The sequence below is a fragment of the Neoarius graeffei genome, chromosome 19, assembly GCF_027579695.1.
Source record: "Neoarius graeffei isolate fNeoGra1 chromosome 19, fNeoGra1.pri, whole genome shotgun sequence".
Lineage (NCBI taxonomy): Eukaryota > Metazoa > Chordata > Actinopteri > Siluriformes > Ariidae > Neoarius > Neoarius graeffei.
Window position 1 is genome coordinate 59,220,325 of NC_083587.1, and position 18,883 is coordinate 59,239,207.

At 43.4% G+C, this 18,883-nt stretch overlaps 1 protein-coding gene across 3 annotated transcripts in view; it reads left to right on the forward strand.

Annotated features, from left to right (window-relative positions):
* Nucleotides 1-18,883, forward strand: part of LOC132867447 (raftlin-like) — a 240,865-nt gene that overhangs the window by 95,219 nt on the left and 126,763 nt on the right. For all 3 annotated transcript variants that reach the window (XM_060900364.1, XM_060900366.1, XM_060900365.1), the window contains exon 3: nt 6,389-6,566. In XM_060900364.1, the coding sequence (XP_060756347.1) occupies nt 6,389-6,566 (178 nt within the window). The remainder of the gene's footprint in view (nt 1-6,388; nt 6,567-18,883) is intronic.

The window sequence follows — 18,883 nt, forward strand, 5'->3', positions numbered from 1 at the left end:
GGGTGCATTTGTGATTGTGGAGCCCCATTCCCTCCATTTTATCTCTATTTTTTAGTGAACATCATATTTTTTCATCGAAAGTAGAGAATTGATTGAGAAATCCAGCGTTATTTTGAAACGGCCAGCAATTTGCTTGAAGAGAACTCTTTCACATCCAATTTGCTTTCACAATGGAACCTGAAAATGGAAACGGTCGAGATCCTGCTTTAATCGGCCCTTTTCCCCTTCCTTTCCCCTCTTTCCACCATTGCACTCTTTTATACACCTCACTTCATCCTACAGTATATTGCATGGAAGATCATTGGAAGAGAGAATGGGTTTGAAATTGATGTTCCAAGCAAAGGGGGTATTTCCGTGATATGATTACCTACCATCTTGGTCTCAACACGTAAAAATTGTTCAGACAAACGCAATATGGGAAGGCTGGAGAAAAGGTAAAAGGTTTACCCTTGATCTTATTATACGGTATGGCCTCCATTTGAAGAGATGACCAGAGAACTTTTGACTTCTTGTTTTTGTTGACCAGTTTGTTTGAAGGTAATGGTCATTAGCCATGAAGTCTCATGGTAGCAATTGAAGCAATTAGCAGTAATCAGCTTATATTAAAAAGGTTAAGTCCTCTGTGAGGGGCTAGGTTAATAAGATTTCAAGGCTAACAAGGTTAAATCTTTTGTCACGGCACAGAGTTTTACAATGGAATGGTAGTAAAGTGGTAGCTAAGCCCCTCTTGTCTTTCAAAGATAATAAGACATCAATCTTTCTTGGCATCTACAACACATTATTTGCTGTTAAGAAATGTCTTAAAACAGATTATTCTGAACTTTTGTTGAACCAACAACAACAGCACCATCAACTGAGGAAGACTGAGGGCTGAGATCCTGAGCTAAAGAGCTAAAGATAAAGCAAGAATCAATGCTGGGTGGGACTGATTTCTTTCCAGCCCATATTATAGATTCATACATTGGCAGTCATGTCAGGTGATTACACAGATTAAATAATAATAATAATAATAATAATAATAATAATAATAATAATAATAATAAGTTAAATTTATATAGCGCCTTTCAAGAAACCCAAGGACGCTTTACAATTATAGACAAGGAAAAAAAATTAAAATAATAAATTAAATAAATAAATAATAAAAAGTAAAAAGTCCACTAGGGCGGCACGGTGGTGTAGTGGTTAGCGCTGTCGCCTCACAGCAAGAAGGTCCTGGGTTCGAGCCCCGGGGCCGGCAAGGGCCTTTCTGTGTGGAGTTTGCATGTTCTCCCCGTGTCCGCGTGGGTTTCCTCCGGGTGCTCCGGTTTCCCCCACAGTCCAAAGACATGCAGGTTAGGTTAACTGGTGACTCTAAATTGACCGTAGGTGTGAGTGTGAATGGTTGTCTGTGTCTATGTGTCAGCCCTGTGATGACCTGGCGACTTGTCCAGGGTGTACCCCGCCTTTCGCCTGTAGTCAGCTGGGATAGGCTCCAGCTTGCCTGCGACCCTGTAGAACAGGATAAAGCGGCTTGAGATAATGAGATGAGATGAGATGAAAAAGTCCACTAAGTAGGGGTCAGGATGTAATTCCCGAGGTGTAGCAGCCACAGTCCCACCAAAAGGCGCACGAAAATGAGTCCCACATCTCCATCACAGCCACCGTGACGCCGCCAGCAACATCGCTCGAACACCACGCCATGGATCCACAAAGCGAGCACAGAAGCACCGCCACGCAGAGCGCTGGTGTGTCCAAACCGCCCGCACAGCCACCGCGACGCCATCGAGCAACATCGCTCGGAACATCACGCCAAGCATTAAAGCACAGAGCGCTGAACAACCACGATGTAAAATGAGCAACGAGCTCACTGCAGTCCATAGCTGGGAGCACAGGCATCACCCACAGCAAACCAAGGCCTGGAGGGAACCGACGCCCAAAACTGGGTCCGGAGCTACACCACAACCGGCGGACAAAACACTCAAACATCAAACTACACAAACACACAGAAAAAATAAATAAATAAATAAATAAAATGAAAATAGAAAAAGAAAGAAAATAAAATTAAAAAAAGCTCTGGTGAGAAGCGGCAGCCAGAACGCGCACGATGTACTCTCAACCGGAAACGGAAACGGGGAAAAAAAAACACACACCCTAGATCTGACCTCCATTTTGGGGTGATATTTACACCCTGATTCACAGGCACATCCATAATACGTTGTCATCACCAGTGATTGAGAAGACAAGCATGAAATACAATCACAGGTAGAATAAACAAAAAGCAGATGGATTATTTCCTCTATCATCCTTTTATTCCTGAAACTTAAAGCCATGAATATTAAAGTACACATTGCCCAATCAAAGTAAAACAATTACATTAAAAAACAGGACAGAACTGTAAGTTTAGTGTTTTTTGGTTTGCAATGGCAGCTTTTCTTTTTAACAGTTTTGGTGTTCAGAGGAAATATGGCACGAACACAGTTGAGTACCATGGATTCGAAGCACCTAATAAAGATTAGAAACCACAGATGCATCTGCCTGTCTGCCTTTGCATAAAGCCTAGGTCACAACCGGACGTACGATTTTTTGGCCGTGTGATTTTTGGCGTTTCCCAAATCGCTGCGTTTTTTTTTTTGTTCATGGAGAAAGACGCACGTTGGCCGTAAGTTTGTCTTGCAACCTGAAAAAAACATAAGTGCCCGTAGAGTTTGTTTGACATCACAAAGAACCTCTGCGGCTGGTCTGTGGCCAGTCTACAGCTCGAAAATCAGCACGTCACACGCGCGCCCTCCGTGCGTTTCACGTGCACCCTCCGTGCGTTTCTTGCATTTTTTGCACGTAGGAGCACGTACGGCCGGTTGTGACCGAGGCTTAAGTGTTGATGTAGTGGTGAACTGTTACTATTAGAGCTGGGACTTGACCCCAGCCAAAAGTTAGCCAGACACACCAAAAAAGCAACAGGGCAAAGGATTTTGTAAGGGATTAGCGGCAGGCTGCCAGGTAGTTGCTGATGTTGATTTTAAAAGTAACTCAGTAAATGATTCAGGGAAATGAATACTTAAGTCTGAGTGAAAAATACTGTAGTGAGCGTGCAGCATGGAAGAAGAGTCTGGAGATAAAAATCTTAGTTTTTTTGGTTGTTAACCTGTGCTACTTGCTCTCGATAGCACTGGCTTGACCACTTTATTAATTAGCATTCACTAACACTACTGATGAACGCTACACCGGCTGGAAGGTAACTTCACTGCTGCGCTGACGGCACCAAGTTGCGGTTAAGCTCGCGTTGGCCTTCGAGCAGGCCTAGGGCGATACATTTTTGGTCCCTCCCACTATAAATCAAAATCTGATTGGTTAATTCATCTGTCACTTCCTACATAAACATACACTGCCATGGCCTTCTGTCCCAGTAATGAAGTCCTAGCCAATGAGTGAGCAGCTCTAAACTCTTCTCAGCCTAGAGACAACAGACAAAACAATCTCATTGGAGAACTCGATTTTAATGTTTTCAGGACAGTAACGCTTTCATTTCTGAAGCAAATTTGATAGAAAACGAGGCCGAATTAGAATTAGAAGAGAATAATTATCATGCATTGATGAAAGAAATTAAAGAATGAAAGAAATTAAATACAGTATAACATTTGAAATGCTGATATATTTGGGCCTTCTCTGAAGGCCTAGAAGGCCCTGATGGTTCCCATCTGTGTTGACGAGAACTAATGATACAATGCATTGCTCACACACTATATTTGATTCATCATTATGCTATTAACGGAATGACGCTATATAGTAAAAACGTTTGTGGACACCATAACCATGACATATGTACTTTTTGAACATCCCATTCCAGATTTAGCCCCTCCCCCTTTTACTGTTACAATAAGCCTTTCCGGGCGGCACGGTGGTGTAGTGGTTACCGCTGTCGCCTCACAGCAAGAAGTTCAGGAGGGCCTTTCTGTGTGGAGTTTGCATGTTCTCCCCGTGTCCGCATGGGTTTCCTCCGGGTGCTCCGGTTTCCCCCACAGTCCAAAGACATGCAGGTTAGGTTAACTGGTGACTCTAAATTGACCGTAGGTGTGAATGTGAGTGTGAATGGTTGTCTGTGTCTATGTGTCAGCCCTGTGATGACCTGGCGACTTGTCCAGGGTGTACCCCGCCTTTCGTCCGTAGTCAGCTGGGATAGGATCCAGCTTGCCTGTGACCCTGTAGAACAGGATAAAGCGGCTAGAGATAATGAGATGAGATGAGATGAGAATAAGCCTTTCCACTAGATTTTGGAGTCTGGCTGTGGGGAGAAGTTCTGGGGTGCAGTCAGTGTTCTAGTTCATCCGAAAGGTGTTCAGAGATGTTGAGGTCAGGGCTCCATGCAGGAGTTCTTCCACTCGGACCTTGACAAGCCATGTCTTCATGGAGCTTGCTTTGTGCCCAGGAGCACAGTCATGCTGGATCAGGTTTGGGCCTTTTAGTTCCAGAGAAGGGAACCTGTAATTCTACAGCATCCACAGACATTCTATACACCTTTGTGGCAACAGTTTTGGAAAGAACTCCATATGGCTATGGTCAGGTTTCCACAAACATTTGGTCATGTAGTGTATTAGATTTTAGCTCTCCATCTAATATCATCTAACTCGTCTCTTCATGTATTGCTCTTGGAAAAGCCTCAGCTCGGCCAGCTGTTTGGACATTAAAACTCCACCATTTTTGGAACGGTGCCCTGAAAGCAGTCAGCTTGCCAAAGACTTGGCCCACTACATCTTTCATTCTTTCTGTCTCCATCTCTCTCTGTTTGTCTTTCTCATTAGCATACGCCTTTCTTTGATTATGCTCTTTGACGGGCTTTGTGTACGTGTTGTTGCACAGCTGGGTGGCTCTGACACTTTCTGTCTGCTGTTTTCTCATGCCTTGTCTCTTTCGCTTTAGATTGAGATGAGAGTTTGCTAAAAAAAAAACAAAAAAAAAACCACGAGACCGAGCAAGTCTCTCACCTCCCCACCATCCCATCCCTTTCACAATATCAGGTCAGTCTATCAAACATACCTCATTAATGCCAGAAGAGAGTGCATGATTGGCCTTGTCTGCCCTGCCAAGAAGCTTTCAGTGCCCTAGTTTAAAAGGTTCCCACCTCATGTTGAGCTAAACAATCATGTTTAATTGGATATTCATCCAAGCCCATTAAATCATAGGAATGGTTAGAAAGCCACCAGCATGCCTCTAATAGCTAAAACAATTCATATTTCTTTCCCTGTTGCATCAAGCATGAACAGTGCAGTGCAAGCTTCACAGTAAGAATAAAAATAGCTGTGTTCGACTCTCCTGAGCTCCCTGATTACAATTTGAAGGGGAAAAAAAAACGCAGTGTTATACTTCTCACTATTGAAGGAGCATCAATAATTCATAAATAATTCAACAGCTACACTTCCAAGTATGAAGAACGCATATATTTAGACACCATGCTTAATTACTCAAGTGTCATTCACAAAAATGAATTGGTTCTCCTTAAAGGACTCTTTGAAATGACGAGGTGGAATCATTCTGTCGTGTAAATCACAGGTTTTATTTTTATTGATTTTAATATAGTTGATTCATAGCTGGGCAGCACGGTGGTGTAGTGGTTAGCGCTGTCGCCTCACAGCAAGAAGGTCCGGGTTCGAGCCCCGTGGCCGGCGAGGGCCTTTCTGTGCGGAGTTTGCATGTTCTCCCCGTGTCCACGTGGGTTTCCTCCGGGTACTCCGGTTTCCCCCACAGTCCAAAGACATGCAGGTTAGGTTAACTGGTGACTCTAAATTGACCGTAGGTGTGAATGTGAGCGTGAATGGTTGTCTGTGTCTGTGTGTCAGCCCTGTGATGACCTGGCGACTTGTCCAGGGTGTACCCCGCCTTTCGCCCGTAGTCAGCTGGGATAGGCTCCAGCTTGCCTGCGACCCTGTAGAAGGATAAAGCGGCTAGAGATAATGAGATGAGATGAGATGAGATGATTCATGGCTTGTAGCACAGTACCAAAGACTACCAGCCCAATTTATCACACTGGATACAAATGAATGTATTTGTAAATCATTCACAGGAGCATTTAGGGAACAAATGTGGTGTTGGTGAAAATCTAGTTAGTTGGAAAAAAAAAGTTCATAGCCTCCTGAGTTTGTGTAAATTTAAATGTAAGGAGAATCATGAATGAGAATCTTAAACAGAAAAATGTTGACGATTGAACGTTGAATGTCGCGACAGTTTATTGATCCAAGCAGCTGTGATTTTCTGACTTTAAAGTCATGAAGGAAAGAAAGTACTCTCTGAATTGGAATGCAGCCAATTAGCCTTCATCCCTGACTGTGTGGGTCACACCAGCAACTATCATGGTCGAGTCTGACCAATCAAAGTAAAGTTGTCTCATGTCTGTCTTGCTCTCTGTGTCCTCTGGCAGATGTGACGTCGACCCTGTGCCTGTCCTCGGTACGGGAGCTGCCATCCCAGCTACAGGATCTATACCAGCAGGGCTTTGTCCTCATAGCTGTCCATCCCTTCGTCCACCCGTGTGGCCCGGAGCTCGCCAGCGTCCAGCGACAGCTTTATCGTGCAGTGCTCAGCAAAGTGCCCGAAAGGTAGGCAAACCGACAGGTAGGACTCCCTACGAGCGAGACATCATCTGTCCAACAAACTGTCCAAATGCCCTCACTTAACTTCCAAAAAGAGAGCGCTTCTAACCAAACTACTGAAAAGGTAGGCATTCCTCACAAAATTGAGGAAAGAATGGAGGAAGAGGATGGGTGAGTGGGAAAGAAGTTCCCTCAATTGACAATATGTGGGAGTGTGGGGGGGAAGGGGGTGTAAAAGGCTGAATAAGCATATTTATAATTCTGATTCATACACGAAGAAATGGTTTGAAAGCCAGGAAAAAAAACCAACCCAAAGGATCGTAAGAAAATATACCCAAAAATTTGCTAAACCTCATTGTTAACCAAACGGCCAATATTTCTCCAGACCTTAGTGTTGGAAAGGGTTTAACCCTCATCCTACCATGCTATTTTACACCTTAATCTTACCATGTGGGGTCCGTTTGGACCCCAATACTTTTCTTTAAAATTAAAGCTTATAAAGACAAAATCACCAGATAAGTTTTGTTCAGAACATCTTGTATTAATAACAGCAATACACTAAAGGGCCCAAGGCATAAAGAACACACTTAACCTTCATCCTACCAGCCAATTTTACATACACAAACTACCAGGCGGGGTCCGTATGGACCCCAGGAGGGAATACCTTGAAATCAATGCAGTAAGAACCAATTCAATGCAGCAAACAGACATAACTTTATTGAAGAACAAAATCCACTATGGCTGAATATCAATGATGTATTATAAATGCAATAACATTGCAATAATATTGCAATAACTAGCATACATGTAGCAAATTATAGCGCCACAAAAAAAATTGGCATTATATACATGATTTTTGCAGCTCATGCAGCTGTAAAACATTCTGGATTACAACTTAGGTCTTTTCTTACAGAATTTAAAACAAAAAAGTAATTGTAAAATAATTTAGGGCTTTTGTTTTGCAGCCTGTGCTTATTGCAGCAGTGGGGTCCACACGGACCCCAAGAAGGAATGGCTTGGTAGTTTCATTATGGAACATAAAAGAAATAAAAGAAGTTAACTTTCAGTGTGCTATTCAATTATAAAATGAAAGACAGATAAACTTTACTCTGGGGTCCGGTTGGACCCCAGTAACAAATTAATTATACCTTCACAATGCAAAAAGCTGATCTTCCGGTGCTTTAGTGTTTTAATTAAGACATAAATTCCGACAAATTCATAAAACGGTGAGGCAGTATGTCACATATTTTTAAAATGGCAAACAAACATATAGGTGCGGGGTCCAGATGGACCCCACTTGGTAGGATGAAGGTTAAAAAGCTAAAGAGTGTCATCATAATTCTGCAACAAAGCAGAAGAAAGTTATTTTAAAACTATAGCACTTTCTATTAGACCTCGCGCCTCCAGTACATTGTACATGGCAGCGTCCGTGATGAGTTGTGATAGAGAGAGAGAGTTTATGAAAACGCTGAAGAACAGGTCTCTAATCCTCTGGCAAGCAGCAGTCACTACTCAATGTCACATCCACCCCCTGCTCTCAGGCCTGCTGGCTGCAGCCTGGAGTCCCATGTGTGTGTGAGTGTGGTGTGTGTGTCCAGAAGTGGAGTGTATCCAGCTAGACAGGCACAGTGAAAGTCAAGTCACTGGCCTGAACTCCCACACAGCTGTCAGTAACTAAGCTTTTTCGCTGTGTGTGTGTTTGTTGTGAGGGTATTATTATGTTTCTATTTGCATCGAGGGGGTTGCTTCAGTAATGGAGCATTAGTGGCTGCCGTCGGTGTTCCACATCCATAACCAGACACAAGGTCAAGCCTGTAGAATAGGAAAATATCATTTTGCAGAAAATAAATTGATCACAAACCATTGTCTAATTGAAAGTACAATATTAGCTAATGGTTCTTGTTCCTCTTTACACTGCTTGCTGTAGCTATATAGTTTGTTTACATGGAATCCTGCAGCATGATCATTTTTAATGCCCAGAAGGTAAGCCAGATTTGTACAGATGCCCAGGAGGCAAGAAGTACCCCAGAAGTTCCTAAAAGGCAAACAGTATTCACAAAAGTGCCCAAAAGTCAAGCAGTTCTCACAGAAGGTTCCAAAAGTAAAACAGGCTTCACAAAAGTGCCTAACAGGCAAACAGACACCCAGTCCACAACAAAGGTGCACAAACCTCATAGAAATACCCAAAAGGCAAAAATGACAGAAGTCCTAACGTCGAGACTTTGTAACCAAACTGCCAGAAAAAAAGCCTTTGTTGAACTGCTCAAAAGGCTGATAGTTAATGTTCCTACATTGAAACAATAGAAACAATCTCAAGTCCATTTACAATTTGTGTGTGTGTGTGTGTGTGTGTGTGTGTGTGAGTGAGAGAGAGAGAGAGAGAGAGCGCAACACATGAGGCTTCAGGAGCTTGTCTTGATCTCTGAGAACAGACAGCAATTCCCCCGAGGAAAGGTGGAGAGGCGCCTATGCCTAAGCTTCAGTCTATGTTTTACAGCTTCTCTCTTTCACTCTCTCCCATTAAAGTCTGCTTCATTGCTTTCATCGTTTTCAATTACAGTACTGCTGAAGCAATTCTAAGGTGGTAACAATTATAAAACACAAACAAATGAAGGCCAACAACACTAGTATTAATAACAAGACCATTAGATATACAATGTCACTTCCATTTGCTCACTATTATATCAATATTGGTGGCCTTCATGCCTGTCAGTCCCAGCAAAGAGGAGTGGCCTTCATGCCTGTCAGTCCCACGAAAGAAAATGTGGCCTCATGCCATATTCATATCATGAAGGCTTCAAAATGACAAGAAAACTTCCCATTATTCCAACATGAAAGTTTGGCCTCTGTGCTTGTCAGTGACCATGAAGGAGGTGTGGCCTCTGTGCTTTTCAGTGCCTATTAAGGAGGTGTGGCTTCTGTGCCTGGCCCTCCCAATGAAGGAAGTATAGCCTTTATGTCTGTTAGTCCTGGTGAAGCAGGTACAGCCTATGTACATATTAGTCACAATAAGGGAGGTGTGGCCTTTATGCCTATCAATCACAGTGAAGGAGGTGTGGCCTCTGTGCCTGTCAGTCACATTGAAGGAGGTGGGGCCTTTATGCCTGTCAGTCACACTGAAGAAGGTATGGCCTCAGTGACTGTCAGTGTCCATGAAGACAATGTGGCCTTTATGCCTGTCAGTCACACTGAAAGAGGTATGACTTTTATGCCTGTCAGTCACACTAAAGGAGGTGTGGCCTCTGTGCCTGTCAGTCACACTGAAGATGGTGGAGCCTCTATGCCTGTCAGTCACACCGAAGGAAGTGGGGCCTCTGTGCCTGTCAGTCACACTGAAGGAGGTGTGTCCTTTATGCCTGTCAGTCACACTGAAGGCAGTGTGGCATTTATGCCTGTCAGTCACACTGAAGGCAGTGTGGCATTTATGCCTGTCAGTCACACTGAAGGCGGTGTGGCCTTTATGCCTGTCAGTCACACTGAAGGCGGTGTAGCCTTTATGCCTGTCAGTCACACTGAAGGCGGTGTGGCCTTTATGCCTGTCAGTCACACTGAAGGAGGTGTGGCATTTATGCCTGTCAGTCACACTGAAGGAGGTGTGTCCTTTATGCCTGTCAGTCACACTGAAGGCAGTGTGGCATTTATGCCTGTCAGTCACACTGAAGGCGGTGTGGCCTTTATGCCTGTCAGTCACACTGAAGGCGGTGTAGCCTTTATGTCTGTCAGTCACACTGAAGGCGGTGTGGCCTTTATGCCTGTCAGTCACACTGAAGGAGGTGTGGCATTTATGCCTGTCAGTCACACTGAAGGAGATGTGGCCTTTATGCCTGTCAGTCACACTGAAGGCGGTGTGGCCTTTATGACTGTCAGTCACACTGAAGGCGGTGTGACATTTATGCCTGTCAGTCACACTGAAGGTGTTGTGGCATTTATGCCTGTCAGTCACACTGAAGGCGGTGTGGCATTTATGCCTGTCAGTCACACTGAAGGCGTTGTGGCCTTTATGCCTGTCAGTCACACTGAAGGTGGTGTGGCCTCTGTGCCTGTCAGTCACATTGAAAGTTGTGTGGTCTTTATGCCTGTCAGTCACACTGAAGGAGGTGTGGTCTTTTTGCCTGTCAGTCACACTGAAGGCGGTGTGGCATTTATGCCTGTCAGTCACACTGAAGGCGGTGTGGCCTTTATGCCTGTCAGTCACACTGAAGGCGGTGTGGCCTTTATGCCTGTCAGTCATACTGAAGGCAGTGTGGCCTTTATGCCTGTCAGTCATACTGAAGGCGGTGTGGCATTTATGCCTGTCAGTCACACTGAAGGCGGTGTGGCCTTTATGCCTGTCAGTCACACTGAAGGTGGTGTGGCCTCTGTGCCTGTCAGTCACATTGAAAGAGGTGTGGTCTTTTTGCCTGTCAGTCACACTAAAGGAGGTGTAGCCTTTATGTCTGTCAGTCACACTGAAGGCGGTGTGGCCTTTATGCCTGTCAGTCACACTGAAGGCGGTGTAGCCTTTATGTCTGTCAGTCACACTGAAGGCGGTGTGGCCTTTATGCCTGTCAGTCACACTGAAGGAGGTGTGGCATTTATGCCTGTCAGTCACACTGAAGGAGATGTGGCCTTTATGCCTGTCAGTCACACTGAAGGCGGTGTGGCCTTTATGACTGTCAGTCACACTGAAGGCGGTGTGACATTTATGCCTGTCAGTCACACTGAAGGTGGTGTGGCATTTATGCCTGTCAGTCACACTGAAGGTGGTGTGGCATTTATGCCTGTCAGTCACACTGAAGGCGTTGTGGCCTTTATGCCTGTCAGTCACACTGAAGGTGGTGTGGCCTCTGTGCCTGTCAGTCACATTGAAAGATGTGTGGTCTTTACGCCTGTCAGTCACACTGAAGGAGGTGTGGTCTTTTTGCCTGTCAGTCACACTGAAGGCAGTGTGGCATTTATGCCTGTCAGTCACACTGAAGGCGGTGTGGCCTTTATGCCTGTCAGTCACACTGAAGGCGGTGTGGCCTTTATGCCTGTCAGTCATACTGAAGGCGGTGTGGCCTTTATGCCTGTCAGTCACACTGAAGGCGGTGTGGCCCTTATGCCTGTCAGTCACACTGAAGGTGGTGTGGCCTCTGTGCCTGTCAGTCACATTGAAAGAGGTGTGGTCTTTTTGCCTGTCAGTCACACTAAAGGAGGTGTGACTTTAGAGGAAGATCTTTAAAGGTCTTATAGACTTTTCTTAGAGTATGCTACATTAACTAATATGAGTTTATGTGTCTGTTTTGTTTTGCTGCAGTATAGTTGGTCATGGTACAGATGTGCTTCACCTGTATCTCACAACTCTGCATGACATTTACTACATTATCCTTTCCGTCTGGGCAGCCTGGATTATTTTTTAATGTCCACACTTTCTGTTGCCTAAAGTGCTAAAACATTTCTTGTTCTCTTTGCTGAAACTTGGGGGAAGTTGAACTCACTAAATCCCAGGAATCTCTCTGACTTTATAGGCACAGCAGGAGTCTGAGCTGCACATTCCTCACACACGACCATTTTACACACAGTCCTAAGACGACTGGGATGAATCAGGCATGCGAACATGAAAGAATCTCGTACTTTAATATATATGATCATACGTTTCATGCTCCTATTTCCCCCGAGGGTGCATATTTTTCTCTTTAGGAAGAGCAGTGTACACACTTTACATTGATATTCTGGTGACCACCACACTCATTTAACTTCCATACAGAAGTACACACATGTTCACTCCTCTCAGGCCTTGACACCTGAAGCACATGTGCTCCTTCATGCATGAAAAATGTGCAGTAGATGGGTGACAGGAGAGATGCATTCAGAGAAAGAAGGAGGGAGGGAGGGAGGGAGAGAAAGGGGGTGGAGATGTTGGAGTGTAAATGTGCATGCCTGAGAGAAACAGAGGACGGGAAAATGGAGAACGAGGAGGGTGAAGGTTTGTCATCCTTTGATTGTTTGTGGCCAAGCTGTCCTGTTTATCGCCAGCATCCGTCACCGTGGAGACAGTCACTCTCATCAGCAGCAGCCAAAGGGGAAAAATCTGCAAAAAAGAAAAAAAAGAAAAAAAAGGAGAGTAGATATGAAACACAGCAAGGCATTGCTCACATTCTCTAAATGACACTGAGAGAAGAGGGAACAGAAAAAACAAAGGACAAAACCTCCCAAAATCTATGTATTTATACGACTGACGGAGAGAAGAGATGAGAAGAGTAAGACCACAGAGAGAACAGGAAAAAAAAGAAAAGAAACAGAAAAGTATAAGATAAGAGGAAAAGAAAATGAAAGTTCTTCTAGGTATGAATCATTCTCATCGATTACTAGTAAGAAAATTAAGAAGCAACGGTAAGGAAATGAAAAGGAAAGAAGAGAACGAGAGAATGAAAACACGAAAGAGAAACAAAGTGTTGGAGATGAGAAGACTATCTGAGAAAAACAGAAATGAAAAGAAAAGAAAGAACAGACGGAATGAAAAGTAGAGAAACAAAGACGTAATGATAAAAGAAGGTAGATAGATTGTTCAACAAAATAACACCATGCAAGAGAAAAGAAATAACAATAGAAATGTTTCAAATCTGAGATGAGAGAAGAGGAGGAAAAGATTTGAAATAAAAGTATAAGAGGGGAAAACCACAGTCGCTACATGCCACAATACACAATCCTCCTCGGTCTTCTTTTCCTACAAGTTATGACACGGAAAAATCCCAAAGCTAGGGGTTCCCTTACAAAAAAGAAGTTTATTCAAGTGTGTTTCTAGTATACTTCTTTTAAACTAAAAATAAGAAAGCATGCTTTCATTTTGGGGCGGCACGGTGGTGTAGTGGTTAGCGCTGTCGCCTCACAGCAAGAAGGTCCGGGTTCGAGCCCCGTGGCCGGCGAGGGCCTTTCTGTGCGGAGTTTGCATGTTCTCCCCGTGTCTGCGTGAGTTTCCTCCGGGTGCTCCGGTTTCCCCCACAGTCCAAAGACATGCAGGTTAGGTTAACTGGTGACTCTAAATTGACCGTAGGTGTGAATGTGAGTGTGAATGGTTGTCTGTGTCTATGTGTCAGCCTTGTGATGACCTGGCGACTTGTCCAGGGTGTACCCCACCTTTCGCCTGTAGTCAGCTGGGATAGAACAGGATAAAGCAGCTAGAGATAATGAGATGTTTAAGTGTACTTGCTCTGTAGTTGTGCTTCAGCATTGTTGACTCTTAGGTATGTCTGTGGTTCCATATAAGGTTTTTTTTTTCCTCCTGAGTGGGATAATTAATTCTCATCTCATTATCTCTAGCCGCTCCATCCTTCTACAGGGTCGGAGGCAAGCTGGAGCCTATCCCAGCTGACTACGGGCGAAAGGCGGGGTACACCCTGGACAAGTCGCCAGGTCATCACAGGGCTGACACATAGACACAGACAACCATTCACACTCACATTCACACCTACGGTCAATTTAGAGTCACCAGTTAACCTAACCTGCATGTCTTTGGACTGTGGGGGAAACCGGAGCACCCGGAGGAAACCCACGCGGACACGGGGAGAACATGCAAACTCCACACAGAAAGGCCCTCGCCGGCCCCGGGGCTCGAACCCAGGACCTTCTTGCTGTGAGGCGACAGCGCTAACCACTACACCACCATGCCGCCCTGGGATAATTAATTGTTTTTATTTATTTGTTTTTCTTTAGAGCTTGGATGTCAATTTCAGTCATCATTGCCATGTTTTTGTACTTTGGCATTTCGTACAGTGTTGCTTTAAATGGTGATTTTAAAAGAAAATGAATATGTTCTTAATCCTGAGTATCTGTTGTCATTTTGTGAATTCTTACCTTTATAACTTCATTGTACCTTAAGGTACAAAACACTTAAGTTGTCTACTGGTAGTGTGCATGAGGTAAGGGTTAGGGCTCGAAAACTAATAGTATACCTAGAAGGGTAATTGCAGTATACTTCAAAACTAAAAAGTGGACGAGATGTATATAACCAGTAACTAATAGTATATTTCCAATATGCTATAAAGTATATTTTTATAAACTAAAAAGTGGATTAGAAGTGTGTAACGAGTAAACCAATAGTATATTTCCAGTATACGACAAAGTATATTTTAGTAAACTAAAAAGTGGACTAGAAGTATAAAACAAGTAAACTCATAGTATATTTCCAGTACACTATGAAGTATGCTTTTGTAAACTCAAGAGTGGACGACCAGTATAGAACTAGTAAACTATTAGTATATAAGTTTACTTGTGGTATTCTTGCAGTACAAAATAAAAAAATGCTAGTTGTATACTCAGAGTTTACTTCTATTAGACTTAAAGTATACTTTTTATAAACTAAAAGTGGGCCGATTTAGTCCCAAGAAGTATTAGATTAGTTTACTTACAAGTATACTGTAAGTACATTGATATCAGTATACCTGGTACACAAAAGTATACTTAAGGAAATATACTTTAACTTTACTTAAGTATACTTAATAAAACAAACTTGAAGTATACGTCTTTTTGATAAGGGTTCCTGCGTTAGAAATCCTGTATTTCATAAACTCCCAGTTCCACGGCCAGTCTACCAACCTTATTTTGATCATGAATCAATAAAGATTACTCGGCCCAACATGTTATTCAATTCAAGTCTGATCTAAACAGTCATTTTTTTTCAACTAAGAAGAAAATTTCAATGCTGTGTTCGAAATCACTCACTCATTCACTACTCCCCACTCACTACAGGGAATTACTATATAGAGGACTATATAGTGAGCTCATCTCATCTCATTATCTCTAGCCGCTTTATCCTGTTCTACAGGGTCGCAGGCAAGCTGGAGCCTGTCCTAGCTGACTACGGGCGAAAGGTGGGGTACACCCTGGACAAGTCGCCAGGTCATCACAGGGCTGACACATAGACACAGACAACCATTCACACTCACATTCACACCTACGGTCAATTTAGAGTCACCAGTTAACCTAACCTGCATGTCTTTGGACTGTGGGGGAAACCGGAGCACCCGGAGGAAACCCACGCGAACACGGGGAGAACATGCAAACTCCAAACAGAAAGGCCCTCGCCGGCCCCAGGGCTCGAACCCGGACCTTCTTGCTGTGAGGCGACAGCGCTAACCACTACACCACCGTGCCGCCCTATATAGTGAGCTCATTGATAAAAATGAAAAAACACTTTCGGACACTACTCCGTCACGCCGTTATTTACGTTATTACTGTTGCACAATTAAAACATGCCAGATCAGTTGGCTGGTGGTTTTTCATTCAAAATAATAAATACATGCATGTATTTTTGTGATAAATCCATATTATACCGAGCGTATTTCCCACATTAATCAATACAAAGTACTTTGTGTCTGCTGCATCTTTCAGCTCTTTTAAATCAAGGCTGAATCCTTTCTTTCTTCTTTGCCGCTGCCTTTAATTAAATCAAATTTGAGGCTTTTGATTAATTCCTCGCTCTGCACTCTAACTTTTATTCTTGCATTTTATCGGGCTTATTCTAGTTTAGATTATTTTCTATTCTCTGACTATTTTTAATTGGCCTTGAATGTCCATTTATAACGTGTTTCTTCCTCCGTCCATTCACTCCAACACACTTTTTTTTCAGCGCAGTCGCAATACATGATGGTATAGACCCCTTTCACATGACGTCACCGCGCCGCGAGATTTTGTTAGGCGCCATATTGGAAGACCAAGTACATGCACTCACAATATAAAACAAAGTAGGAGCGAGAGTAAAGTGACACGATGGCTGATAATTCGGGTTATGTGAGTACATTACCAGCTGCAGAAAGGGCACGGTATGTGGAGAAACTGGCTGTGATTGATGGGTTTGACCCATATGATAAGACTCGCGGCAAGGGAGAATGGAAACATAAGGAGGACCGGACACCAATTCTGCCATCTGTTTGCTACCCAGACATTGTAAACTATTTGTTGTTTACACCCAGTGCCTACACTCAGTGTTCGAACTATGCCGATATTTTCGGGGGGCCCCTTTTTTTCCCTTGGGGGTGTGTGTGCTTGCGCTTGTCTCGGAGCGCGGATCTCCAAACACATGAGAAGCCTATCTTACGCACATATCACGCGGACTCCACACCTCCACACACGCATCGCGTCTGAAGTCATAATTCATCAGGGTAAATCGTGTCCACATTGGCATGTTCAAAAAACAACCTCGCGTCAACAATGATACCACACGCAAGAAAAAAAAACAGTCAGGCTACTCAACAACCAACCTGGCAGCAGCGAGCAAGCCCCAAACCATCCTAAATTATTATCATTATTAAATTGTAGAAGTCTGGGAGGCTTGCTCCTCATACAGTTATCAACTTGGGGCCAATTTAGCATGTTTTAAATCTGAATTTCTTGCGTTTGCTTACCTCAAAGTGTCCGCAGATCATGCACAGACTTATCCATTATATCCACAGTTTTTTGCCAAGTCTCACACAGGTTTCTTTCAAGTCTACTGTTGGGCCAATAAATCATAAATAAAACAGCTCAGATTTGTTTGTTTAAGTCGTTTGCCACTCCACTTTATTCTCGTGGGTTCACATACCGCTGCCGTTATTATCCCCTTATCACAAGTTTGTTGGTCTTCCAAAATGGCGCAGGGTCTGTTTACTTCCGGTTTCGGGTGACGTCAGTGAAAGGGGTCTATATATTGCTTGGTTAGTGACCATTGGTTGTACACTACTTTTCATGATGCATTGTGGGATACTATGAGTGAAAGTCAAAGCCCCTTTCATGCCAGAATCATGTCTTCGCAGCCAATCTCCTGTCCCAGTACCAGTGTTGCCATAGTTACTTTGAAACAGTAATCTGACTACTGACTACTTCTTTAAAAAGAAACTTAGTTAAGTTACTGACTACTTGCTTTCAAAAGTAACTAAATTAGATTACAAGTTACTTTATTAATTACTTTTAGCAGCGAATGACCCCCACATTCCCATAACATAAAAATGACTACCAGTTTTGCCAATACTCACTTTATTGACATTCATTTTAACCGGAACATCAAAAATTACACTGATATTTGAAAACTATTTCCTGAAAGAAATAGGCCTACATGTTTTTATAAAAAAATAAAGACAGTCTTTCTTGACTTTACTTAAAATAAAAACTTCTTATAAAAATAAAATAGTCTTTCTTGACTTTGTTTAACATAAATACTTCTTCTTATAAAAATAAAATAAAATAGTCTTGACTTCATTTAACTTTGCGGAATCTAATGGCAGTTATCTACATGAATGAACATTTTATGGGCCTATATTGAACATCTTACGTTTGATGTTGTATTCTTGAAGGCAGACAAGACTTTGTCGCCAGCACAGAGTGTACAATGAACCTTTATGTTGCCATCCTTAGCTGAAATAAAATCAAAATAATGTCTGTATTTCCAGGTGCAAAAGGCGTACCTCTCTCCCTCCATTGTTTACATCTGTCTCGTGCGCGGAGAGATGACGACGTAACCTCATAGGAAACGTGTCACATAACCCAGGTCGCCAAAAAATAAATAAATAAATAAATAAATAACCTACGTCGCCCTGAAACGCAAAAATAGTAACGCACAGTGTATTAGATAAGTAACTTAAATCTGACTACTGGTTTGGAAATAGCACTGCGTTATACTACTGGTTACTGAAAAAAAGTAGTCCGACTACAGTAACGCGTTACTAAGTAGCGCGTTAGTGGCATCACTGCCCAGTACTAACTAACTCTTTAAGGCATATGGGTGCAGCGCCGACCTCTGCTTCTATAGCCCTCGGCCTCTCGCCTATACAGCTAGTCCTCTGATAACCGCGAGAGTTTGACTTCCCCACTCGCATCTGTATTGCAGTGTGCCTTGCCAGATGGTAGTAGGTACCATTTTTATGATCTCCCAGTCGAGAGGCGGACATGCTAACCACTAGGCCAACTCGCTGTCAAGTACACTATATAGGGTGTAATAATTGTCACTATATACAGAGAGTTGGCCTAGTGGTTAGCGTGTCTGCCTCTCGATCAGGAGATCGCGAGTTCTACTCATGGTCGGGTCATACCAAAGACCATCATAAAAATGGTACCTACTGCCGTCTGGCAAGGCACGCTGCAATACAGATGCGAGTGGGGAGGCAAACTCTCGTGGTTACCAGAGGACCCGCCACCCACCATAATCCTAGCTATGTAACAGGCAAGAGGCCGAGGGCTACGGAAACGGGGATCGGCGCCGCCCTATGCACCACATGGCGTGGGAAGGACTTTGATTGATTGAATTTTCACTATACATTCGGACAGCATTACAAAATAGCGAACTCACTATATAGTGAGAAGTGAGTGATTTCAGACACAGGGCAAGTCTA